This window comes from Thermobia domestica, chromosome 7 (genome assembly GCF_964235325.1).
Source record: "Thermobia domestica chromosome 7, izTheDome1.hap1.1, whole genome shotgun sequence".
NCBI classification, from domain to species: domain Eukaryota; kingdom Metazoa; phylum Arthropoda; class Insecta; order Zygentoma; family Lepismatidae; genus Thermobia; species Thermobia domestica.
In genome coordinates, this window is record NC_137460.1 from 49,490,534 (window position 1) to 49,517,925 (window position 27,392).

The 27,392-nt window shown below is 37.3% G+C and overlaps 1 protein-coding gene across 1 annotated transcript in view; it reads left to right on the plus strand.

Annotated features, from left to right (window-relative positions):
• The first annotated feature begins 5,867 nt into the window (after window positions 1–5,867).
• The window catches only part of LOC145690069 (rab-like protein 6), a 58,857-nt gene continuing 37,332 nt past the window's right edge, over window positions 5,868–27,392 (plus strand). Inside the window, exons 1-6 of the mRNA XM_081764587.1 lie at window positions 5,868–6,014; window positions 8,867–9,056; window positions 12,203–12,309; window positions 15,816–16,036; window positions 22,633–22,773; window positions 26,659–26,868. Of these exons, the coding sequence (XP_081620713.1) occupies window positions 8,933–9,056; window positions 12,203–12,309; window positions 15,816–16,036; window positions 22,633–22,773; window positions 26,659–26,868 (803 nt within the window). The 5' untranslated portion in view covers window positions 5,868–6,014; window positions 8,867–8,932. The remainder of the gene's footprint in view (window positions 6,015–8,866; window positions 9,057–12,202; window positions 12,310–15,815; window positions 16,037–22,632; window positions 22,774–26,658; window positions 26,869–27,392) is intronic.

Here is a 27,392-nt window from a genome sequence, read left to right on the forward strand (position 1 = left end):
CTAAAAAATACAGACATTAGGTACCCCATGGTAGCCCGAACACCATTGAGGTACCCACTTACTTTTGAATGGTAATACATTTTGAGTTGTTGTTCAGCATCAATAAACACTTCATAGTTTTTCTACGTGCAACCCAAAAGTCCATACCTGACCGAACATATTTTGTCCATTTAATCTCAAAAATGTTAAGATACTTTGTATTGTTAAGTACAACCAAATTAAGCACACTGAATATAACATTTTAAATATTTTCTGATTTTTGTTGCAGGTATTTCGTGCATCAAACCAGAATTCTGCTTGAAAGACATTCAAAAGAAGCAGTGTAGGTTGTGGCTAAAAGTACGCCCTTTCTGAAGACAGACTCAGTTGTACTTACATTATTTTGTACGAATATATAACCCTAATAAAGATACTGTACTACAAATTATTTCTTTCTTCCATAAATTATAATAAAATATTATCTCTGTTTAAAGAAACTGATTGTTAATGTTAAGTCATTTTAATTATTTTTCTCTGTAATAAGAACATTATCCCTAGCAATATTTTTTATCTTTGTGCTATTGCGATTGGATGAAGTAAAATTCTATACGAAGCACTATTATTTCAGACATGCATTAATAACTAATGTATTGTTCTGTATGTAAGACAATGTGTATACTGAACATGTCTAGCGAAGGTGTTGTTTTAATACAGAATCTATAACTCAGCTTTTCAGTAGTCAACTTTATTGGGAATCCGAAGAACGAAGTTAAAAAAAAAAAAAAAAATGTTGGACTTACCAGCGTGTGTGTGTTCGAATTCTGGACTAATCCAAATTATCCAGAGAAATCATTATATATTTCTTTGTTGCTATTTCAGATGTATCCTTTATCCAAGTCGTATGAAACGGAGACTTCATACATCGCTATACTTTGTATGAACTATGTTCCGTATTTACTTAATCACTTTGTAACTTTCTCTAGTGTTGACAAGGCCGCAGGTGTCAATCGAATAGTTTAGTGTTTCACTCATGTCACCTTGTGACTAAGGTACGTCCTGTTGGTATATATATGGTACTGGGTTCAATTAGCGATAAAATACATTTTTAGCGTTAAACAAATGCAAAAATCTACACGAAATGAGATACCGTGATCTCTGACTTACGGATAACACCAAGCAACTAATGGTACTGAGTGTGATTGAGTTTACTAATTACTATTTGGCTAAAATCAGTGTTCCTTTATCTATAGTTCTTTTCGTGCTTTGAATTGCAAAGTTTGAAATAACCGTTTTAAATTATTGTGTATATATATCTTCCGAGTAATTCTGAGAATCATTGCTCTTTCTTTAAGCAATGTATGAGACTGTTAAATTGCTCTTTCCTTAAAATGTTGCACTAAGAAGGATGCATCCAGGAAAGTCCAAATTTGCAGAATGTCTAGCAGGGAAGAATAAATATGTTTAGTCGATGGCTGCACAACGCCTCCGCTGTCACCACGTTGTCACACAGCGAATACAGCGAACGTTTAAGAGTATTCTGCACTTACTATTAGGTATCGGCCTGGGAACTTTGGCGCATCTACCCAGTCTCCTTCTTGGTGTTTCATTTTTAATGGCGAGTACTGAGTAGGAATAATATTGTAAGCGAATGCGTTTCCGGCTGACACCACACTTTTAATTATTGCGACATTTAAAAAAAAAATACCTGTTAATTAAAATGTACAGAGAAGTTATTTCTGGAAAATTCTATTCAGGCCTCTTGTGGTAACAACTGCACTTTAGTAGAAGATACTATTAAGGAAAAGAATGAGGTAAAATAATCTTTATATCGTACAAGCAATGGATGATAACAGCTTAATAAATGATTGTACGTAAATCTTGTTTGAGTTTGAATATAGGATTGTATAAGGCTGTGCATTTTGCATTATTATTGAGGTGCTGCAACTAACTAACTGCAAACCATATGATAAATTCTTACAGTAATATATCACATATTGATTTACTCTGTATGGAAACGAAAATAGTTTAATATATGGTTAACCTCCTTTGTGCCAGGGGCGGATCCAGAGGGGGGCGATCGGGGCGATCGCCCCCCCCCCACAAGAGGAAACTTTCTTATTTTATATATAAATAAACCCATCCATAACAAGTTTGGAGCTCTTAAAAGTAGCAGTATTACCGCCGACCGCCCCCCCCCAGAAGTCCGTCCTGGATCCGCCCCTGCTTTGTGCCCATAATTTTAAAATTAACGTTTGTCACTTTTCAACACTTGACTTTGCAGTAGCTTTCCAACGAATTAGCAGGAAGCCCAAACTTATAGGACACCCTGCAGGTAAATACATTTCTTTGGACAGTTTCACTGCTCCAAACTAAGATTTGAAAAGTGTAGTATTGTTAATTTTATTATTATTGGCACAAAGGAGATCAACCATATTTTAAGCTATTTTTGTTTTCATACAGAGTAAAACAATATTTGACAACATTACAGTAAGAATGTATCATGCACTTTGCAGTATGTTGCAGCACTTTAATAATGGTGCACTATACGTACACTCTAGATCCTGCATATGTCCGATCCATACATTACAAGAAGGCAATACGTATTCGATACAGGTAAAATCTGTATATTTCATATGGACAACCTATTAGCTATATACATCCAATCTATACATTACATATGGCCAACCTGTACGCGACATACGTATAATCTATATGCTGCATGCAGACAGTCTGTAAGCTACATATATGCACTCTGTATGGTGCATACGGATATTCTGTATGCTGTATCTGGACAAGCTGTGTGCGACATAAGGAAAATTTGTATAATACATACGTACAATACGTATACTGTATCTAGTCGTACGTATGGGGCACAAGTACAATATAGATGCTGTCTCGGGGTTGAACGCAAGAAACATACGTACAGAACGTATATTGCATACTTCTTGAAATCATGCTCCGTCCTGATAGTCAGTGTATGTCGTCATTATTAACCCACATGCTACATACGACCCTGACGTCACAAAGCTAGATATCACCTCCGTATATACTTGTTACTGCAGATGACGTCACACGAATGACGTCATTGCACTTATGCAGACAGTACGTATAATACATACTTTTTCAGCTATACGTTTGCTGCAGGATGTTATATACGGTTGTACGTTAAGTCCAGAAACTACAGGAATTACGAATGTAACCTACGTTTTTAAGTATGCCACCTACAATTTTTTTTCTCAGTGTACCCCTGAAGAATTACACTTCAATAAAATTACATAAAAACTCGACTTGAGGTGGGTACTGACTACTATTTTGTTACCGAGAAAAACGAAATGTTGAGGTATTGATTTTATTTTATAAGAACCAAAGACAAAGAAAATATACGGTAGAAAACAGATTAGGCTCGGCCTCAGAGCCTCATAGTACGCTTCGCAACTGTTGTGTACATAAAAATAGCTGATTCTCTGTAACCGTTTCAATTCGAGGGTTCTGTTTGGGTGAACATTTATTTGTAACCACTCCGTGTAATCTGGTCGCTGTTCGTGGTAAATGAAATTTACCTGGACAGGACGAAGGGCATCTCCAAGAAGAGTTACAAATTGTTCCCAAATCGCTCGTCGGTCTCAATGATGAGATGAGCATTAGGCGCCGAGAAGTTCGGGTGTTTAGTCTCGAAAACCTCACGGACGATCAGACGGTCATCCAGACCATAACGCACACAAACATCACTCATACAAACAACGAAAACACACTGGATTAAATAACACTATACTTATTTATTAGAACACTATTATATAAAAAAAAAAATAACGAAGAGAAATTAACACAACACGACACAGAATATGTGTAATAATTTTCATCACTGAAATCACACTTTGCCTTTTTATGCAATGTAGCCCTTTATATATATATGATTATAATTCAGATTTCACTGCTAATGCTTCTCTCACACCATTGACGCACTTGGGAGATTAGCACTGGGGAAAAGTTGTTAGGACAATTCCACGAGGGATCCAGTTGCTGCACCAGATGAATCTTCAGCAAATTAAACAAGAAATTCTCCAAAGTAGAATGCAAATGCTGGAGGGCGCGTGTATAACATTTTAAACGCACAAGGTCTGCGGACCTGGGACTTCACTAGTTGGGGGGCTAGCCGTAAGAAAACGTCCTTCGCCGTCTAATAGCTTGTACCCCTTAACACACAATCGTACTTGGTTCCCGACGCAACGTGCGTGATGGCTGCGTACAATACCGGAGTCAAACTCCCTGAGCACCAAAACTCAAGGTACGGGCTGCAGTGGTCGATTAAAGAGGGTTGGCAGTTCATTTCAAAAACCACTCAGTTAAAGCACCTATATGCACATGCAAGCAGAATACGGAAAATAATTTGTGTTAATTTTAGTCAACTGCCTATAATGCACTAGACACGGCGATAACTCTGGCGTGAGAAAGTACAGATAACGAGCTGCGAAACAACGCAGTTGGTGCCACTTTGGTCACTGGAACATCTGGTCAGCCCGTATTTCTCTAAACTACTGCAATATTTCCATAAGCGATTAAAGAAAACACTGCAGAATATATATTGTGCATATAATAAGTCAAGGAGAAATACTGAAATGGTTCGTCACTAACTGAAACGTTCTCACCAAAAGCAATGTTTTAAACATATATATGAAAAAGCGATGAAAGACTTCTTTGTCCAATTGTGTGGGAAAGAAGCAATTCCCACCGAAGAAAGAACTTATATGCGTCGCAGAATAAAGTACAAATCGAAAATAATAATCACTGTCTTTACGAAATATACAGAGTATCCACAAAAAATCCTTCTATAACCTGGTAGTGGTTATATCTCCAAAAATGCCTCTGCCCTTGTCCAAAGTAAAATTGGCGTTTTCACTGATAGCAGTTACTGTAATGGTTTGCATCAACACAACACAAAAGCTGCACTTTTATTTGCAATAATCAGCACAAGAGTTATAATTTGTTTCTTTGTTTTTTATAATGTTTTGCTCTGGATACGCCCCGCAATCGTTGCGAAGGCAAAGAACACATTTAGGAATGGTTTGTGACAACGCATTCGATTTTATTTTTATTTTATTTTTATTTATTTTTTTTTTAAGCAGGCGAAAGTGCAAAACCTCGTATCTCCACTTTTTATGGAATTTTAGATTTTGGTTGCATTCAGTTCCCCACATCTGAATCTACGTGTGTGCAAAAGCTCGTGAACGGAAACCTAGTTAAAAGAAAACTGAAAAACGAACTTTTAAAACCTCGTACCGCATATAAAATAATGTAAAAGCAGAATGGTTTTTCTGATCTCCTGGAAAGTTTGGTTTTGATGAGTTACGAGGTTTTGCACTTACGCCTGAGCAGTTACAAATGATCTTTGCAAGTCTTGCGTCATGTTATGTTCCGAACGCTTCCAAAGACTGGCACGGAATAAGGCCTTTAATGAAAAATCATTTTAATTTAAAAAGAAATCTCAACACTTGTCTTCAAAAGTGAATTACTGTTTCATAATCCATCTGAGGCAAGGTTTTGAGATACAGGTTTTCAGTAAGGAAGTCTTGATGAAAATGGCATTTTGATTTAATTCGTACACATTTCTAAAGATAAGCTTTCAATCTCATTATTTCATACAAGACAGGAATAACAAACTCGACCAAAACATATTTTCGCTAAGAAATTCTCTATTTATAAATAAGAGTTGTGTCAAGATTGAGATTTTGGCAAAGATTATGCTTTACTTAAGGCGCATTTCACTCAAAGCACGATACTAAATGGACTACATGAATACGCAATTCCCTGGAAGATATATAGTGGAATTTCGCGGTGCACACTTTTCATGAGGTATGAACAATAATAATTGTCAACACTGCAACGCACGGGTAATGCTGTTCTATTGTTTGTGACAGATGGCAGATGAAAGTTACAATGTTGTTTTACTATTTTAAATATTTATGCTTGTGTTTAAACATAATTGTATAACTTAAATGTCTGCGGAGCTCTGTATCATGTGTTTGTAGCATTTATAGGTAAATAAGTTTAACATGAGTGACGTTTAATATTTAATAGTATTTTGACAGCGCAAGTAGCTTAAAACTACATGGTAGAGGTCATGAACTTCTTAGTGCAAGTGCATCACATTTATTTTGAACACAATGCATGTTCATAACCTTTATATTAAAACAATTCTGCAATAATAAGGTTCCTTATCAAATTGGCTCGGGTAATCTCTGTGATGAGACTTAAATTTACGTCTTTTTGAAATGAGAGTGGGCGTCAGTGAATCCATTTTAAAGCATGAAGTTTTGACAAGTCAAGGTATTTTTTTTTTCAAAAAGACCTGAAGAATAATTCTATTATATATCGTATCATCGAAAACTAATACGGGCGGAAATTGTCGAGGGTCGGCGGAGATGTAGGTTTATAGTTTCAATATGTTACTGAAAGTAAAAGAGGAATAAAACGGGAAGTAATTTCTGTGTAGTTCTGCAAACTGTCAAGTTGAACGAATTATTTTGCGGGAAAGTCTTTACTTTAGGCAAGACAGTGACAATAACCAATTCATCTGAACCGGTTTTCGCAATTATAGTTACAGTTCCCAAGAAGAAAAGACAGAAAACGTGCCCTGCGGGCCACTAACCCGCCTTCACTCGCTAACGCTCGTTCGGCAATACTATGTACTGACAGGATATCACTGGCTTGCCCAAAGTAAAGAGTTACCAATATTACGTAACTTTCCTTGCTTTAAGTGATGCCCTAATCCATTCTGCAGAGTTATTTTCTTGGCATGTTCCCAAATAATTGTGTACAGATTGATAACATACGTGTTAACTGATACTGCATTATTCATGCGAAAAACATGCACCAGTGCTATGACTATTGGGCATGCATTTGTAAAATCTATGGAAGAAATATGTTAGTTTATTTCACAATAGGTTCTATACGGTAAATAATTAAAATGGCTAAGCTTTTGCTGAGAGCGGTCTCGAATGACAGAAAATGAGCTTGTGTTCAGCGTTGTAATACTAATTATTTGCTGTTATTTTGATATACCGTACCTACAATTACTTCTGCTTCATTTTCATCCTTCACTCCTAAATATCACAATTATTTCTTATTTTCATGCTTTCTTTGCTCATCCCTAAATACGTATGCATCTATATTGTATTTCTGCGCAAAATTAGTACCTTAGAACTTTTAAAGTGTAACAAACTACACACTACTGACAAATAACGAAAGCAGTAAATGCTTACCTTCTCACTGCGTTGGAATATATAGTTTCGAAACTGCTACTAAGAATTCGTGAATGATTTCAGTATTTTTTGTTGGTGTATAAATAAATATTCTGCCAAATATCCACTCGTACTTCCTTAGAAAGTGTTTGTTTAGGGAGGAGTTGCATTAGTGCAGGGATGTATAAGTTGGAACAGGGAGTGGGCCAGCCACAAGTGGACTGGCGTCGAGGGCCGTATGAGACAATGTAAATTATTTTCACAAGAATTGAATAGTCATATTTAATATATACAATCGTTGGTCGTACAGTAATATCATAGGAACATAGCAACAACTGTTATAACGGTAAGCAAAATATTTTCTTACGAAAGAAAAGCAGAAAATTTATTTCAGTTTCAGATGTATCTCTGAAAGTGAAGAAAAAATCGTATCAGTTGGTATAAATAACGTACAATAGCATTAATTTGAAACAAAATTTTACAAAAGTTACAGCACTAGCAATAATTATTTTTTTTTTTTTTTTTTTTTTTTTTTTTTAAATGTCAGTGAAAAGTACATAAATGGCCTCGAGTATTGTGGAAGGGTTATTATCACGGTGACCGCTATGTGCATCACCGTCGATTCACAGTAGGTGTACTTTGCAAAGCCAAGTGCATAATTTGTGATTCACAGGCTTTGCATACTTGTGAATCACTGGTGATGCACAAGCACATAAGTTTTAAATGGTGAAATAAATTCTCCGGCCTCAGAAAGATATTCGCAATCCTTAGTTTTCTGCTTCTGACACTTTTTTCCCAGAAATTATTTGATTATTTTGATACATATTTTCCTCCAATAAAAATGGCCCCACGAATGCATACCGATTTCGCTTTGGCAGTAAATGTGTTAAATAGAAGGTAATAACCATCACTAAATCTACGATATTTTTTCAATGTGAGTTTTTAGGGTAGATGGTGCTGATATTGATTTTTTTTAAATAAGCCTTCACTAAAAGGAGTTTTAAATTGTAGAAAATTTGTACCTGTCTGTGCTGTAATTTATTGACAAATTTGGTTCCTCTATATATATATATATATATTCTAATTTTCAGGACAAAGAACAATCTATATAAGCGAATTGAAGTAATAGTTTCTCCTTACATCAGATATTGCACTTGACCATGAACTCAGAGTAGCCTGAAATATTGTGGAAATGGAATCTTAAATAAGTTTTGGTTTGATTTGATATGATTTTTTTTTTTTTTTTTTTTTTTTTTTTTTTTTTTTTTTTTTTAGTTTAGCGTCCCTGTCAGCAGCGAGGCTATATGAGACGAGACGTAGACCTTCAGCTTAACGTGGGGTCTGAACCACATGAACTCCCATCGGGAATCGAACCCGAGTCAAAGGTAAGTGCGCTAACCGCTTATTCACGATGGAGCTCGGAACCTTAAATAGAATCGGAGTAAGGGGTGCAAGGTAAGATTTTGTTCTTAGAAATACGCACCCTAGAGCTTATGTCAGTAAAGATATGAGCTAATACTTGATTGTTATGATGAGGTATGCATTGACATGTCAATCACTCTATCTAGCAACTACTAAAGAGTACAATTTGTTACAACTTAATATGAAAGTTCAGTATATTTAGAATCCCACTATCTGTTTCGTTTCAGATTAAGGAGTATATTTCCCGGAAGTTATTGAGTGCTGTTTCTACAAGGAAGTTCTAAAGCATCACTATGATCTCAGCACTGCGACGTCTTACGGGAAAGGGTGATGGCAGTTCATCGACCCCACCACCAGGGTTACAGGCTATGTCACATAGTCTACAACGGAAATTTGCAAAAGGAGTGCAATACAATAGTAAGTATAGTTCTTTCGAATATCCAAAGCTGTAGAAAAGTATTAATTGGGTCCGATTCTTGATCTTTTTTTTTTTTTTTTTTTTTTTTAAACTAAATTAACAAAGCATTAAAATCAGCTATATATATATATATATATTTAAAGTTAGTGATCACGTAAGTCATACCGTCACTAACGCAACTTATTAATGTCAGTATACATAAATTAACCAATCTAAAACGCTACATCTTTTTTTACATCTTTTTTTTCAGTTTAAAATAGTTCATTTCAGTTGCTTTTTTGTTCTTCTCTAACTCAGAGGCAGATTTCTTCAACTTATAGCATGTGTAAAAATCTGAATTGTTTTACACATATAATTTAAAAGTCACACAATTTAAAATCTCCGTTAAGGCCGAAGCTACAGAATCATTTAGTATCTCGCAGTCGAAGGTAACAAGTGTTGATTGTCGAAATCATTCCAGGAACATAACCACCTGTTAAGGTTTCCAGGACACTCGAAAAGTTAATGGTTTTAGTCTTATCAAAATGTGCCAGAGTACTTGTTTTAAAGTTGATTTATTTTTAAAAGTTTTCTTGTGGAAAGTATCGCAAAAAATTATGAAGTGTAATGATTTTTATTTATATAAGCTGTGTCAATTCTTCTATGTTCTTATTTTGTTGTTTAGAATTGATGCCAGTATGTTAGTGACAATTTGAGAAATCAATTAATAGTTGAAATGTTGAACTTTCTGCATAAAAAAGAGGTCATTTGGTATTGTTTTTTATTTTGAACCTAATTAAAGAGCCTATTGTACTTCGCCAGAAATTGTTTATAATGCAATAAATGAAAGGAGGTGCCATCTATTATCTGTGGTTTCAACTTCTTTATTGTGGGATGTGCTAATCCATGTCTGATGTGCTATCTAAAATTTATAGCGCCATGCATTGTTACATTTCTTGGTGGAAGCAGAATCTGTCCCGCAGTACCCATAAGCCTCTTTCTCATTAGCCATAAAGGCGCTATCTTGTTGCTTAGCTTCAATCACAGATCTTGTTTCAGTACTGTTAGTTTAGCAATAAAGAAATAGGCTGACATTGATTAAGATTAGGATTAGATTTCTGGGCTTTCAGCGTATAAGGCCACTTTGATCGTCATGTTTGAGAGATGGCGTCCCTCAGCGAGCACACTATCCGGGGAAAGGGAAGGAAAAAAAAAGCGATCTGGGACCTATAACTTACTCCCAGGACCTATATTTCTCTGGTGTGAAATGAGGAAAACCTCATTTAGGGTGACTGGCCTGAAAAAGCGTTTTACACTTTTTCGATCGAGTGCTCCCACCGGGAATCGAACCCGGGACCGCTCGCACCGAAGGCGAGAGCGTTAGCGACTACGCTACGCAAGGCTACAGGGCTGACATGGAAGAAGGTTTTAAACCAAATACAATGAATAACATTGAGCGTAATTGTAAAGGCAGTTCTAGTTGCAACGAAAGATTGGGAAAAGAAGAGGAATGTTAAGAAATGGAACAACAAAATTAGGAGAATATGAAAGGTTCAAGGAAATACAAGATTGTGGTGAAGAAGGCTCGAGAATATGATGTGTGGGTCAATGGTAGAGCGTTCACCTCTGGTGTATGGGGTCCTTGGTTCGATCCCAGCTCGCGCCAAATGAGTTTTGTAGTGGACAAACACCGTGTGCGTGGGTTTTCTCCGGGTTCTCCCGTTTCATCCCACTTTTTTCATTCCTCCATTTCACTCATTTCTCATCATCACCGTCTGCTTTAGCCTAGCCGACATAATCATGGACGTAAACCTTAAAAGATTTCGTTTCATTTCGAGAAGACAATGAAGAATGTTGTTTAATTGAATTCTGCAAAAATAAAAATATTTAAAGGAACTTCCAAGAATACTACAATCTGAGTGTCTACAATAAATAGATACCTTATTTAGACCTATAAAGAAACTTCCATGCAAAAGAGTGTACAAAGGATGTGGGCTGCAAGCACATCATTCTTGACAGTTTATAGAAAGGTAAACATTTCCATGGTTCCTCACTATATCTTTATTACCTTTAATAAATTAAGTGAATACTTTTGCACAGAAGCCTTTAAACTTTTTTTTTTTTTTCAAAAAGATGGGAATGTGAGATATACTCCAAGGAATTATACGAGGGTCGTGCAGAAAGTAAAGAACGATCGCGCGCGGCGCCGATCCCCCATTACTGCGATTGCGTAGTTAGCTCTTCCTTCACCCATGGGCGCCCAAAGGGGAGGGTAGGGTGGGGCCCGTGCCCCCCTGGCTCACGAAAATGTATTATATTTCTTAAGATTTTCTTAATACAAATAAAAAGTACCAAAAGTAATATTACAACCAGGGATTTGATCCCCCCCCCCCAGAAAATTTTGTTCGGGTGCCCATGCCTTCACCTCAGTGTGAGATAAATCTCAATGTTGTGGAGTTACACTACTTGTTTTTGCAACGATTCAAAATGGCGGCGCCAATTGAAAATTCCGCCAAATGTGAAGTACGGAGTGTTATTCGCTTTCTGAACGCGCAAAAAGTTAAGCCTATTGAAATTTATAGGCAAATATAGAATGTTTATGGCGATGGTGCAGTGAACGAGTCATCAATGATAAAATGGTGCATAATGTTTAATCAAGGAAGGACTAGTGTGCATGATGAAGATCGGAGTGGGAGGCCATCACTTGTTTCGGAAGAAGTGGTCTTTGGTCATCCTACTTAAAGTCCTGACTTGGCACCAAGTGATTTTCACTTATTCCCGAAACAAGGAATTTTGAGGTAGAAAACAGTTTGTAAATGATGAGGAAGTTAAGCAAACTGTGACAGTCTAACTCAGATCTTTGGTGGCAGATGAGTATAACATCAGCACTGAAATACTGGTCCCACGTTATAACAAGTGTCTTGACAACTATGGTGATTACATAGAAAAATAGAGTAAGGTCGTATAGCTGTGTAAATAAAGTTTTGTACTGGTACTTTTTGTTTTTATTTAACCATGCCAAATCGTTCTTTGGTTTCTGGACGACCTTCTTATAATTATACTTTAGGCACTGTTGAGAAAGAATCCCCTATGTAGACATAAGTGTAGCTGAGTCATCTTTTCTTGATTCTTTTTTAAATGAAAGGTGATTTTATTTCCTTTTCAGTGAAAATTATCATCAAAGGAGACAGAAATGTAGGAAAGACATGTTTGTTTAAAAGACTTCAAGGACAGAAGTTCATAGAAGAGTACATTCCCACGGAAGAAATTCAGGTATTCTTTCTTTTCTTTTAGTTTACGTATTTATTAGCAGGTTTTAACAACTAAATTTAGAAAGGGAAGAATGGGAAGTGAATTGAGTGCATTAATAAAAAGGTTGGATTAAAAAAAAAAAAAGTATTGGCAACATTGTTGTAATTCATACTTGGCTTTATGCACAGGAGGACACCTCTTCGCATTCTATTACCTTTTACCACACGTGTGAATAGCGTTGAACATTGTTAGTTTGTCAGTCTTTGTCGATGTTCCATCCGTACTGGATGGATGGTGGCTTCTCTTCTGTCATAGTGCTTTCTGCGAATTGGTTCCTTCATTTTGGCGAAAAGGTCGTCATGAAGTCCCCGAAAACATTGTTGAGCGCTGCACCCACGTTCCGCTTCAATCTTGATTCATGCACGTTGTTAGTCTTTCTAACGTATTGTTATGGCGTTTCCACTTTCTTCCTCTACTTTACGCCACTGCTCTTTTTGTGCTTTTGACTGAATGATACACTATCGTTACCACTCGCCACATTTCGTCACCGCACATTTCTGTATCGGCTACGGAACTCCTGTAGTGCTTAGACACAGCTCTCTGACGTGAAAGGTGTATTGCCGTAATCCAACTTATAAAATATATATTTTGTAAGCTGTTGTCAAAACAGTATAATTACCAAACTGAGACACCATTCAAATGTATAAGTTCTACTTCACGATATTCCAAAATCTTGACGATCTTCCCTCAAGTGCAAGGATTAAAAATATGATGTGAAACATTGGTAAAAATATTAAGGATACTATTCTTTGTCCGCAGATTTTGTAAGAAATACCTTATACAAGCAGAGCTACGTCAGAATGTCTGCTGTGTCCTCTGTGCATCAATGCTTTTTATTTATTTATTTATTTATTTATTTATTTATTTTGGGGGGGGAGGAGGACATCAATGCTTGCAGAATGTATTGCAGGACCATTCCAGCATTTAAAAAGTAATCACGAATATTAGATTAAAAAAAAAAAAAAAAAAAGAAAGAAAGAAAAGTAGTTTTACAAGATTGGAGAGCAGCATTAATGAAAACTTCTTTTTATTAAAACAAAATTCCCTGAATTAAATCTGGGCTTGGATGATTTGAACAAGGTATGTACCATAGTTTTAGATCTACAGCGTGTTCCGTTCAAATCTCCCTAATTTCAATTAATCGCTATAATTATAATACGATGAATTGTGAAATAACTTATGAAATGCCAGATTTTAACTTTTTGTTTTCATGACTTGAAGTTGACAATCAGCTCACTACACAGCGCCACGTTCGCATAAATTAAAATGGGACTGTTTAACAAAGCGCATGGCAGTAGTGTGGTATGCTGAGAAATTTCAGACGAGCGTACGGAAAAGTGGCACCTAATGCTAAATCAGTTAAGCTGTTGTTCAGTAAGTTTCTAGGATTTGATGTGGAAATGCTGTAGCGTGTCGACATGAATCCTCACTTTCTTGACAAATCATGTTTTCAGACGAAGCAACGTTTCACGTGTCAGAGATTGTCAACCGATATAACGTACAGATCTGGGGATCTGAAAACTTATATGTGAACAGAGAACATGTCCGCGATAGCCCAAAATTGAATATTTGGTATGGTGTAATGAAAAACAGGTTCTGTATGTACTAAGGCATGTTGTAGTAGTTCGTATCCCCCAGGTAGTTGCTGTACAACCAAACATCATCTTCCAACGATGGGGCTTCCTCACATTGGAGTTTGGATGTTCGGAGGTTCTTCAGTTCGACATTTCCTAATCGCTGTAGTGGACGCAATGGACCGTTATGGTGGACGCAACGTTCACCGGACCTTGATGGACTTTTCCTTTGTAATTACGTCAAGGAGCGTGTGTTTGTGACTCTAGTGAATTACTTCCCAGACTTACAAACCCTTATCCGTGATATTATTACAACAGTAACAGAAAACATGGTAACAAGTTGAATACAAACTGGATATTGTTGCTGCTAGCACACGGGAGATGTATTAGTGTGTGGAGAATATTTTTTTTTTTTTTTTCATTGCCATATTATTCATACTTTCTTTTCTACAATTAACTGAAATGAGGAGATTTGAGAGGAACAACTTATATATTGAAAAAAATTTCCCCAACCATAATTTTAATCTTTTCACCTGAAGATAGAGCTCGAGTGGTTCTGAAATGTAGCTTAATCATTTAAAGGGCGAGTCTAATATTTCACATTCTGATAGTTAAAAAAAAAAAAAAAAAGTTTCGATTAAATTCCACTATAAATTATTAATTGCATTTTTTCAGTGTGCTGTTTTTGATATGTAATTACTGCAGAAGTATCAGCCGTCGATTGTCATCTTCTTCCAAACCTTTATATCTAGGAATGAGTAAGAAAAGGGACAAACTAAAAGCAGACGATAAGCACCTAATTTTCTTCCATTCGTTCCTTCTTCTGCCAAATAGTTTATACATGATGTTTAAGGAGTTCGACTTACCAAAAACTCGTTTATATATTTACTTGTGTGTCCGTCCGTCCGGGAAACAAAAGGATCTCAAAAGCTATTTGATAAATTACCATCAATTTTGTCCAAAATGTAGAGGGTGAAATTGTAGGACTCGAGCTCGTTGATGGGCATGATATTTAAATTGGACAAATGGTAGAAATCAACCATTTTCGGTATCTCTCTGTCTGTCTGGGGGCAGGGGGGGGGGATCCCAAAAACTACTTGATAGATTACATCAATTTTGGCTAGGATATGGAAGATCAAACGTTAGGAATCGAGTTCGTGGCTGGTGATATTGTAACCAGAAGTGATAGAAATAAACCGTTTCCAGTTTTAACGTTGATTACCATAGTGCGAAAACAGTAGTAGATAGCGATAAACGCTGTCCTACAATCAGTTAAGCATCCCAAGATGCATTTCACCTTCATCCTTAATTCTCTACAAAAACCCGAAGTGATAGAAATCCACTAGAACTTTCGATTTCCAATATTGATATCATAAAGCAATAACGATAAGAGAGGGAGCGAGGAGTAGTTTTCCTTGGAATTGACTTAGCGTTCGAAGAGTAGATACCATCTTCTACTTTAACTCACTATTGAAACCGGAAGTAGCATCAACCATTTCCAATTTTAACGTTGATCGCTATAGAATAAAAACTGTAATAGATTTTATGCGTCCCAAGAATATATTACTAGTGGTCCCGCATAGTGAAGCCGCTAACGCTCTGACCTTTGGCGCAAGCGGTCCGGGGTTCGATTCCCGGTGGGGGCACTTGGCGGAAAAAGTATAACAATCTTTTCAGACCAGCCATCCTGAGTGAGGTTTCCGTCATTCACACCAGGCGAATGCCAGGATGGTACCTAACTTAATGGTCCCAGCTCGCTTCCTTCCTACCCGATTCCTTTCTTCCTAGTGATATAGACGTGACACTGCCACTTATTATTATTATTATTATTATTATTATTATTATTATTATTATTATTATTATTATTATTATTATTATTGGCTTGTTTTGCAGGTAGCAAGTATTCAGTGGAGTTATAAAGCGACAGATGACGTGGTGAAAGTAGAAGTGTGGGACGTAGTAGATCGTGGAAAGAAAAAGAAACGTTTTGAAGGTTTAAAACTGGAAAACCAGCAAATAGAGGTCCCAGAAGAAGCTGCATTGGACGCTGAGTTCCTAGATGTGTACAAGGGGACTAATGGCGTTATCATCATGATGGACATCACTAAGAGCTGGTGTGTATATTTGGTCTTCTTTATTCGTTTCTATAAGTCATGATTTGCATTTGTGATAATTTAGGATAACTTTTCTTAACAATGATACTTTTGTATCTTTACATTTATAATACCGTGTTGTGCAATGTGTTTGAAAGACATATGGTTATTCAAATTATTTTAGTGTATGAGTATAAGGCGTTTAGATAACTGTTATCATATGCACCAATTACTCGTTTTCTCACAATATATTATTTACATGGTCTTGTTGGCGAGACAGCACGTAGTACTAGTTCTTAATGCTTTTTAAGAGGTGAAAAGTACTATTCAAGTGTAAACCTCCCACCATATCATAATGCAATCGCGGTATTCGATCACGATACTGTGGTACAATTTTACTGTAGATGGCTTCGCTCCAAAACTCGCAAATTCGGCGTGACAAAAACTATCAGCCCAGTCACTTTAGGTTTGAACCTTGCGAAAAATAGTCTAAAGCTGTAAATTGGCAGATAATTCTATTCGATGTCCTGAACAACATATCAAAAGTCCCCTAATCTCCCGTGGTCGCTTCCTAAAATTCCAGGTGATTAAAGTCTGGAGTGCTGGAAAAGCAGAAGTTATCACTGGAATGGCTGTTACTTACAAACCGTTAAACCCACAAAGCTAAAAGAGGTCTCAAATGAAAGATAAATAATAGGGCTTCAGTTCAAGCTGTATATTGTTTTAATTGAACATCATCCAGGGCCTCACGAAACGATTGAACCCCTCAAAAGTTGAAATGAAACGAACTCACTTTTTCTTTGCTTGGTTATGGACGTTTTGCATCGTAGATATCGTAAAACTACCCTGATTAAAAAAAGTTTCAGCAAACTTTCATCTTTCCATCGGTATCTATGTAGTGCATGTACGACTAATAGTTACGGAATTAAATGACGCGCGCTGCACTATTGCCTGCCATTCACGCGACCGTTATGTGAGCACCTGTAGGCCATATACTTTACGTAATAATGTCACAAATAATTGTATGAAGCTGAAAATTGGTACATTTGCTCTATTTGATATCCTGAACAACATATCAAAAGTCCCCTAATCTTCCGTGGTCGCTTCATGAAATTCCAGGTGACTAAACTGCTGGAACACTGGAGAAACGCAAAGAATTGTTAGAATCGCTCTTAAATCCAAACGAATAGGCCTACAGAGTTCAAATAGGGCTCGAATGAAAGATAAAAAAATGGGCTTTATTGTGAAGTGTTCATTTCATATCATGTACTATCGCACAAAGAAATAAAACTTTTAAAGCAACTAAAATAACTTTTTTCTTTTCTGGAAGCCTTAGTGTCGCAGGTATTGCAAAAACTCGATATAAATCCAATGACATATATGCCTATATTTTATATGTTGGATCAGTAGTTGAGTGTGATGGTAAAAGCTGGGGGGGGGGGGGGGGCAACCAGAACCCAGACTTTGATAGGTGTATCATGAGTTTACTATAAACTTTTAAAATATATAAATAACAGCTTCAGTTATTTTTGTTACTCAGAAAACTGGGGGCCCAGGCTTCCCGGCCCCGGGCGAGATCCGCCACTCGATTTAAACAAAACACGTCGTGCTTTAATGTAATTAGCGTTACCACTGAGCTGCTGATTTTATCTAACGGTAGGTTGCATCATCATCTTCGCCACTTTCTCGTTTCTGCATTTTATAGCTAAAGGGTATATTTACAATCATCATTAGGTAGTTATATTCATTCTTAATTATTGGGTTGCTTTAACGTAATACAACGGGTGCTCTGGAAGCACGGTTGCAGTGATATACAAAGAAAAAATGAACTCTTTAAAGATACCTATTTTCTTACTTGTTTCATTAGAGGTATAACTCATAACATCGTTCACACATTTTGGAGCATGGGTGTCCAGCCGTTCTGCAATTGCAGTTCCTTCTTTCGGTGCAGCCTTTCTTGCAGTTGCAGGATATGATGTGTAGTAGCTCCTGAGGTGTAGGCGGTATTATGGTGGGCTGAAGGATATATTTGCAATTTAAAAGTCTCCATCCTCCTTGTGAAGCGTCCAGACTATTGTTGTTTTGGTGATACACTCGGAGGAAATGTTGACATGCTGCAGCTGACGTTGGAGGCAGAGTTGCTAAATTGATTGAGGTAGTTATTGCGGTCTTAGCCACCAGTCTGTTGCACTTGTAAACCCTCAGTTGATCTAATGATTTAAAATCACGGCCTTATAAAGTTCAGTGACGAATTTCTCTCCCGTTTCTGATACGCTGTCATAATCTGCGTCAGCCGTATTCACTATATTCACCGTTTTTAGTAGTTGTGGGTTGTTTTCGTGTATACTTCAAGCCATTGTTCCCTTTCATGTAAATAGCAGAAGTAGTATCACTTCCACTCATGACATACACAAAATTATTATTATTTTTTTTTTTTCTTTCATATCACCAATCTTGTTTTGGATATCTGAAATATTGTGTAACCGGGCAGCATGTGACCCAACGCTAGGCATAAGGAGGTTGGTGGTTGCTCCATTAGGGATCATAACCACAAGCATTACCAGAATGTCATTATCTAAGGCTCTTACATCCACTTTGCGATTACATTCTACTTTTTCTGAAGTAGGAGCAAGTATTAAGGCATCAGCATCTCCCTTGGCTTCTTTCACGTGGATTCCTTCCTTCTCAAGACGAATTTTCAATTGTTTCATTAGTTGTATTTTGTTTGAACTGTTTGACACAAAATCCCCTTGACTACATGTAACCATTTGTGCACCTTCAACTAAAATATTTAAACAGCTACGTTTCCTTGCCCTTTGGACTTGTTCTTGTCTTTTGTGGTAGCAACACCATAACCATCGAAAACTACAGTGGATAATTTGGTGTAGTGAGTTTTCACATAGCAAATATAGAATTCAAAAACTTGTTCGTACGTTGCTGAACTTGGCTAAACAACTTTTCGAAGCAGCATATCTCCATCCACTATAATTTCATATTCGTGGGACATTTCGTTGATATCATCATCACTATGAGTGCTCGACTGGAAGAGATCACAGATTCAAGGCTTGTTTGGTTTTCTTAATTCCGTGTTTCGGAATAGCGCCGGTTTATAAGGGGCCAACTCGTACTTCAGATACTTGTTTAGATCCTCCTCTGTTTTCATCACACATGCTATCCGCATAAACATGTGATTCGTATCTACCGGACTGGGACATCTTCATGTACCTTAATACATATACCTGTGTACGAAGTAGGTTTTACTCGGTCAGATCTCTTCAATTTTAAATTTCCAAAATCCTTCTCAACCTTTCTCTCTACAAAGGCTTTCCCCAAAGTTTCAACGGAATCGCAGTTAACTGAAGCATCAGAAGCAACTCCAGTCGCGATAGAGATTAAATTATGAGTGTCCACGTCAAATGGAATATGGTCATTGAGCCATAGAACAAACTTGTCAAGATCCTTGTAGCTGCATTGTTGCTGGGTTTCTCAGAGATCGACATGTTCTTCGGTCGACGATGAGGAGATGCCGCTGAAATTTTCAAAGGCTTCACACATTAGCAAAGTTCCAGGTAGTGAAAGCACCCACTGAGCCAGGTTACTGTCCGTTATACCTCGTCCTTTCGTAAGTCCTCTAGAGGTTTTAATTGCTCGCATTAGTTGATGTTCCACAATCATATCACTCCATACTCCACTCCAGAATTTGTCATTTCTTATCGTGAAATAACCTTGAACGGCGAACTTCTCATATTCTTAGGCTGGGATTTCGGAGTCCAAATTTTGCATCTCCTGAGTGTACAAATGCGCAAATTTAGCATATTTTAGGTGACATGCAAATCAAATTCACCTACCTAACATACTGTATCTAAAGTACTGAAGTGCGGCTTTTAGATGATAGGTCGTTACATGCGTTTTCCACGATAGATAAAAGTGTTGCGAGAGCGTTGGATTTACAGACGTCATCATAAGAAACGTAATTTTTCATGAATTCTGCGTGCATAGTTTGTACGTCTTGCATATCGGCTGGGCAAACGACGGAAGCATTATCACCTGAGGCGTTATAAGTTTTATTTCTTTGTGCGACAGTAAATGATGTAAAATGAACACCTCACAATAAATCCCATTCTTTTATCTTTCATTCGAGTCCTATCTGAACTCCGTAGGCCTATTCGTTTGGATTTAAGAGCGATTCTAACAATTCCTTGCGTTTCTCCAGCGTTCCAGTAGTTCAGCCATCTGGAATTTTATGAAGTGACCAGGGAAGATTAGGGGACTTTTGATATGTTGTTCAGGACATCAAATAGAGCAAATGTGCCAATTTTCAGCTTCATACAATTATTTGTAATATTATTACGTAAGTTATCTAACCTACAAGTGCTCACATAACGGTCGCGTGAATGGCAGGCAATAGTGCAGCGCGCGTCATTTAAACACACGTAATTCTGTAACTATTAGTCGTACATGCACTACAGAGATACCGATGGAAAGATGAAGTTTGCTGAAACTTTTTAATCGGGGTAGTTTTACGATATCTGCGATAGCAAAACGTCCATAACTAAGCAAAGAAAAAGTGAGTTCGTTTCATTTCAACTTTTGAGGGGTTCAATCGTTTCGTGAGGCCCTGGATGATGTTCAATTAAAACAATATATAGCTTGAACTGAAGCCCTATTATTTATCTTTCATTTGAGACCTCTTTTAGCTTTGTGGGTTTAACGGTTTGTAAGTAACAGCCATTCCAGTGATAACATCTGCTTCTGCAGCACTCCAGACTTCCAGCACCGCCTGGAATTCCAGGAAGCGACCATGGGAAATTAGGGGACTTTTGATATAGAACAAATCTGCCAATTTTCAGCTTTAGGCGATTTTTCGCACAATTTGACCCAAATTTTGTCTAAAATGACTGGGCTATATGCCTTTGTATATGTTCAAGTAAAATATACAGTTAGAAATAAACGAAAAAATCATAGCACTGACAAGATTCTTTCTTCAAATGCTGAAAAGGAAGTGTTATGATCACATATACATATTCGCACAGCCATCAAACAATACAGCATTATCATTGGACATAGACATGCTCAAACATAACAGAGGTGGTGAACACGCAAACATTCTTCGACATTAGATTTTCGTAACTCTAGAGGATGAACATTCTAAAACAGCTTTCTCGTTACTTGAAGTGAACCCATATGCTGCTTCATTACTGAAATTATTAATACAATACATACACATCAGTTAGCTTTTTGGCTCTTGTAATACATAAACACTTTAATACAATGTTACAATTATTAATATTTCATATCTTTTCAACGACAAATCAATTCTTATAATTCATATATTTAGATACAGCTTAGGGTTCAGTTACTATGGATGTTACTTCTGCATCTTCCACGTACAAACATAAAGTCAATAGCCACATCTTCCAATGCTAAATACTCTTTTGTGACTGCATATCTGCCAAGAGTTGGTAATCTGCTATAAAAGAGAATTAATGTCCATTTACTTGAAATTGAGGGTTGGATCAAGGCAGGCTAAAAGGCTAGGAAAAGGGAAGCTTTTAATTTTACTCCTGCATGGTTATGTAAAAATGAAATGAAATCTTTGAGTTTTACATCCCACGATTATGCCGGCTAGGCTAAAGGAGACGGTGATGAGAAATGAATGAAAATGGTGGAATGAAGAAAGTGGCAGGAAACGGAAGAGCCCCGAGAAAACCCATGCACACAGTGTTTGTCCACCACAAAGTTCACTTAGCGGGGGCTGGGATCGAACCCGGGATCCCAAGCACCAGAGTGCATGCTTATGTGTTTCATAATTTTAGTGCAATAGATATCATCCAAGAATCTGCGATTTTGTAGATTGAAGTAAATTTCTGTCAATCACAATTAATATTTTGCTTCAACCAATTAACAAAATCCAATACTTTACAAATCTAAATTATTTAGTTTTGTAGATTTCAAAACTTTAAGTATATCGTAGGTATACATTTAGAAGAAAAGAGAATTTCCATAGATAAAACATTTCATATTTAGATATTCCCGCGTATTTTCTCCCAAATTATACATTATATTTTCAAACAATTATGAATAAGTATCAATAATAGTAATAACATAAAAACAATTACACCAGAATTAACAAAATAAATTTACAAAAAAATAAAACATTAAATTCATGTCGTACATTTCAGAGAGTCGGTTCTCGTCAAGGGTAATTTCTCCAGAGAGTCTGTTCGTAGAAAAAAGCCCACCGACTATGTTACACGTACTATATCGTCAGCTTTGAAGAGTTTTGAATCTTTTTGGGTCCGTTGGTTGATTCGAGTTTAGTGACCTTTTCAGCAACTAGGCTATATCAGATGTAAACTTAGTGCTTACCATGGGACTGAGCCACATAAGCTCCCACCGGGAATTTGTTGTGTCCGTGCTTAAGGGATATCTGAAATTCTGTTTGTTCACTTCTCCAGTAACATAAAAATGCGCTTCACTGAAAAGCGTCACTTTTTTCAAAAGGTATTAATCAGAAAACAATTCTGCAAGTCAAAAAGAGTATGCATTATTACTATTGTTAAAGATGATACAAAATGTATTTGCCATTTCTCTATATTGATGATGTCTCATTACAGGACTTTCGACTATGTTCAGCGAGAGTTGCCTAAAGTGCCGAATCATATACCTGTGCTGGTGTTAGCGAATCATTGTGATATGACGCACCATAGAAGTATAACCGCAGATCATGTACTGTATTTTATTGAAAGTCAGCAAAGGTAAGACAGTTAAGTAAATTATATTAATAGAAAGTCAGTGCTTGTAAGATTTAGAATATTCTTATTATTTGTAGTTCTGTTATACTCGAGTATTTCTTCTTGATTAAGCTTGGACGTGTCATCATGACTGTCACCAATCAGGTTAACAACCCCAAAAAATATGGATTCTACAATTTTGGTAGTTTTGGACACTTATCTTGGTCATTTTGGACATATTATTTTTTCTTTTTCACTTTCCATGGTAATGAGGTTGAACTTGGACTTAGACGGCATTGGGAGTATCACTATTGATCTCAGCGACCTTGAATACTATAGATTCGACAGTAATATCGATCGTTATTGATTATTTTTACATCTTACCGTTTCCAGCAGACACCCCTAGGGGCGTCGTACCCCCCACAATACTTTTTTTTTCAGATTGTAAGGCATATGTATACGTTCATTTGTTTTTACAAATGAATTGACGTACCGAGTTTCTTCTTCCTAACAAGGATCTCGTGAGATACTCAAGGGAAATTTTAAACCATCTCTTCCCCTTTGAACGCCTCTCTTCCTCTTTTAGTGACACATCAGTTAACACTTTTTTTTTGCAGGGGAATGCAGTCTCGCAAGCAGAAATGCGTTATCATGTCCCGTTCCAAAGTTATGACGCCCCAAAGTCCCACCTACAGGATGTGCTCCACATGTTACCCGTCCATTGCAGCACACAACCAGTCTCTCTCAATCCAGTCCTCCTGAACCCGTAACAACTCAGTGGGGGTGATGCTATCACAGGTGTCCTGAATACGTCCCTGTAGGTGTGCAACATCGCGAATCTTCTGATAGACCAGGTGTTTTAAGTGTCCCCATAAAAAAATCCAAGGGAGTGAGGTCCGGCTACCGGGCTGGCCACTCCACAGGGCCTCGTTGACCGATCCAACTTCCAGGAAAATGCAGATCCAAGCATTGCCGCACAGGCAGCGGATAGTGCGGTAGGACACCATCTTGCTGAAAATATCGCGGCAAGCTGGCATCAGGGCGGAGAAGCAACGGAAACACCAACTCCTGTAACATGTCCAGATATCGGACACCATTTAGGGTACCAGGAATGAATAAGGATCCTATGATCGACGTGTTCCATATGCCACACCACACCGTGATATCAGCAGGGATAACCCTCCTGAGGGATTGATTGCATGTGGGTTTGCATCCGACCAATATTACATGTTCTGGCGATTCGCTTCCCCATCCAAATAAAAGTTTGCCTTGTCTGTGAAGAGAACGCTGGCTGGGAAATGCGGATCTCGGTGATATTGTGACAAAGCCCAATTGGCGAATTCCATGCGCCAGTCTGGATCATTCTCTGAAAGGTTGTGGACAAGCTGCAGCTTGAAGGGATGCCACTTGTTCGTATGGAGAATCCTCATCACGGAAGCACGTGGTATGCCTGTTATCGCTGATAGTTCTCTTGTGCTGCGCTTCGGACTTTTCACACTCGCAGCAAGCACCATTGTGGATGTCTCCTCATCTGTCGCGGTTCGTGGGGGACCTGACTATGGTCTGTCGGCAACATTGCCGGTTACACTGAATTTCCTAAAGAGATAACTAACGGTGTTGTGGCTTATTGCAGGTCTTTCATTGTGGCGCGCGTTGAAGTTCTGGGTAATCACACGACTGCTTCTTTCCCCAGACATTAGGATGATCTCAATTCTTTCCTCCTTTGTCAGTGTCATCTCGCTCTACCTGCAATGAAAAGAAAACCTGTCAAATTTGGGGCGTCGCGTCTTTCCTGAAGCGTTAGTGTCATGTCGCTCTCCCTGCAAGGAAACAGAAAACCGTCAACTTTGGGGCGTCATAACTTTGGAACGGGACATGATAACGCATTCATGCTTGCGGGACTGAATTCCCCTGCAAAAAACAGTGTTAATTGATGTGTCACATGCCTACCTTCCTGTTAAAAAAAAAAAAAAAAAAAAAAAAAAAAAAAAAAAAAAAAAAAAAACTGGATTCAAGATAGCGGCCATTAAGATGACTGCCATTCACTACTCATGCATCAATCGGTAGCTCCTTTACTCAAGTCCGCCCTCCGCTAGTCAGATTTACTTCAATCATGTTTATTTCCAAAATAATCCACTGTACTAAGACTTATGGACCACCCTGTTTATACTGGTACCGCTAAGTTGTGACTTAATATACCTACTGATTTCAATAACTTATTGCTGATTGTAGTATTTTCTGTGAAAATAAATAAATAAATAAATAAATAAATAAGCGAATAAAATGCAAAAATTACTAGTGAAATCTTCATTAGTGTTTGGGTGTCGAAGACAACATAATTAGTTGTCGGAATATAATACTAGGAATATAACAATCAGATTAGGATTTCTAGAGCACGTAATAGGTGATCGTTAGCTATATATTATCCTTTCGCCATTGATTTCTTGTCTTTTTTCACCCGAAGGGTCTAAAGGTGGGACGTAAGACTTATAAATACAGTACAAAAGAAAGAAATTTAAAGAAGAATGATATAAATTTATTTTTACCACTGCTAATAATATACTTTAACCAGGGTTCCTACGAGTTCTGGAAATTCTGGAAAACCTGGAAATGTCCTTGAATTAATTTTGTCCTGGAAACATCCTGGAAGTGTCCTTGAGAATTCATTTCTGTCCTTGAAATTTACAGAAATAGTGAATGTCAGATTTTTTAATAATTATAATGAAGATTTTAATTGAGTACTATTTCTGCTTGCTATTCCTGTTTTTGTGCTGAATAATAATTTGTCATGAAGCTGCATGTGTGGATGGTTGGTGGGCTTTCTTCTCCTGACAGAGTGGTTGGCTGGGAGAACTTCTCTCTCCTTTCATTCATTAGTGTGTCAACCCATTCTTGGATTCTGTCTTCACTAGCACTGTCCTCCAGAAACTGTGCTTTGTACCTGTATCAATCGTCCATAATCGGTTTATTTTCACAGCAGTACTTACTTTTCAGTAAAATTTCATACGAATGCTATTTGTGGCAGGGTTTCATCTGCAAGTCAGCGCTATGTAGCAGAACTGGAGAAAATAAAGACTGTTGAAAAAGAAAGTCAAGTTCGGAGCAAGAGGAAAGATGTAAGTGAAAATGTACAGCTGCTACAGAGAAAGAAAAGAAAATTGATGAAAACAAGTGAAGCTTAGGAGACTAAAGCTAGCCAGCTTGCACATGAAGCAGAGCAGAAATCTTGCATTACTTTATTGACAAAGTCAAGTGCTATCCGTAGAACAGCTTCGCTAAAGAAGAAAGAGATTATGTCCATAAATGAGAAAATCACACAACTCCATACTCAGTTGAGAAACTTGTAATATAATTCCTTTTTTTCCCTAATTATATCCGTCACGCAATGAAGATGCCATGTGCGAAAAACAGATTTTTTTGTTTTGTTTTGTTTTGTTGTGTTTGTAAATTTGTTCGGTGTATAATTAAAATGTCATGTAGAAATAAATAAAATACATGTGCTGGATGTGGGTGGATCGGGTGGCAATAATGGGAGTTGGGAGGGAAAAAACAAGCACATTACGCTCCACTTTGTGTATTTAATTATTGTATATTAATACTGTACTTCCATTAATATTCACTACATAAGCTACTATACTTTTCATGGCACCGTTGTGACTTTTGAACCTACATTTGAATCTTGTTATACCTTCCTGTGTCGAAGTCTTGGAAATTGGTGATTTGTCCTGGAAACTTCCTGAAAATGTGCTGGAGTTTTTTCGGGGAAAGAGAGTGGGAACCCTATTTAACGTAATATTATAATTTTTTAGAGTCATGAAGTTGAAGTAGAATACAGTGGAGAATAACAAAATTAGTGTTTCAAGTTTATTAATAATTATTGTTCACTGATACGTTTTTAATTCTGTTTAGGCCCCCAGGTTCTGCAGAAATTCGCTACGCCGAATCATCGATGCGGAATGGGTTTGGTCTAAAGTTCCTGCATAAATTCTTCAATTTACCTTTTCTGCAGCTGCAAAGAGAGACACTGCTTGGCCAGTTGGAAACTAATGAGCATGAAATACAACTGACACTTCAAGAACTGGATCTATACCAGGAAAGTGATGATGCCAATTATAATAAGTAAGTAATGATTGCAATTTCAACTATTATTCCACACTCTCCACCCAAAAAGAAAGACTTCTTTTAGATCTCTAAATTTAATTGATTATCAGATGTGCTGATAATTACACGTGTAGATAAGACTTACATTTTTCTTTGAGAATAACAAGGTTCACGCTGAACTGGAAAGGCCGGAAAATGCCTCAAAATATCCTGATAGTTAGGGAAATTATAATGATTACTGCGGATGGCGAAAGAAACCAACGTGATAACCAAGATCGGGAATCGAATTTGGAATACGTTCAGCACCTGTGCGTGGACAGCTTTGCTAATGTCAACTTGAATGCATAGAAAGCTATCTACACAAATTCTGTTTTCCTGCAAATTGTGATGTGATTCAAACAAAACGAAGTTTTGTTCCAACCTCACCACAAACAACTGCAATATACCACTATTAGAAGTTATGGATTAAGCAGATATTATAGACAAAAACATACTACGACCAACTATTCACCTAACAAGCACAAAGGAAAATCCTGAGTTAA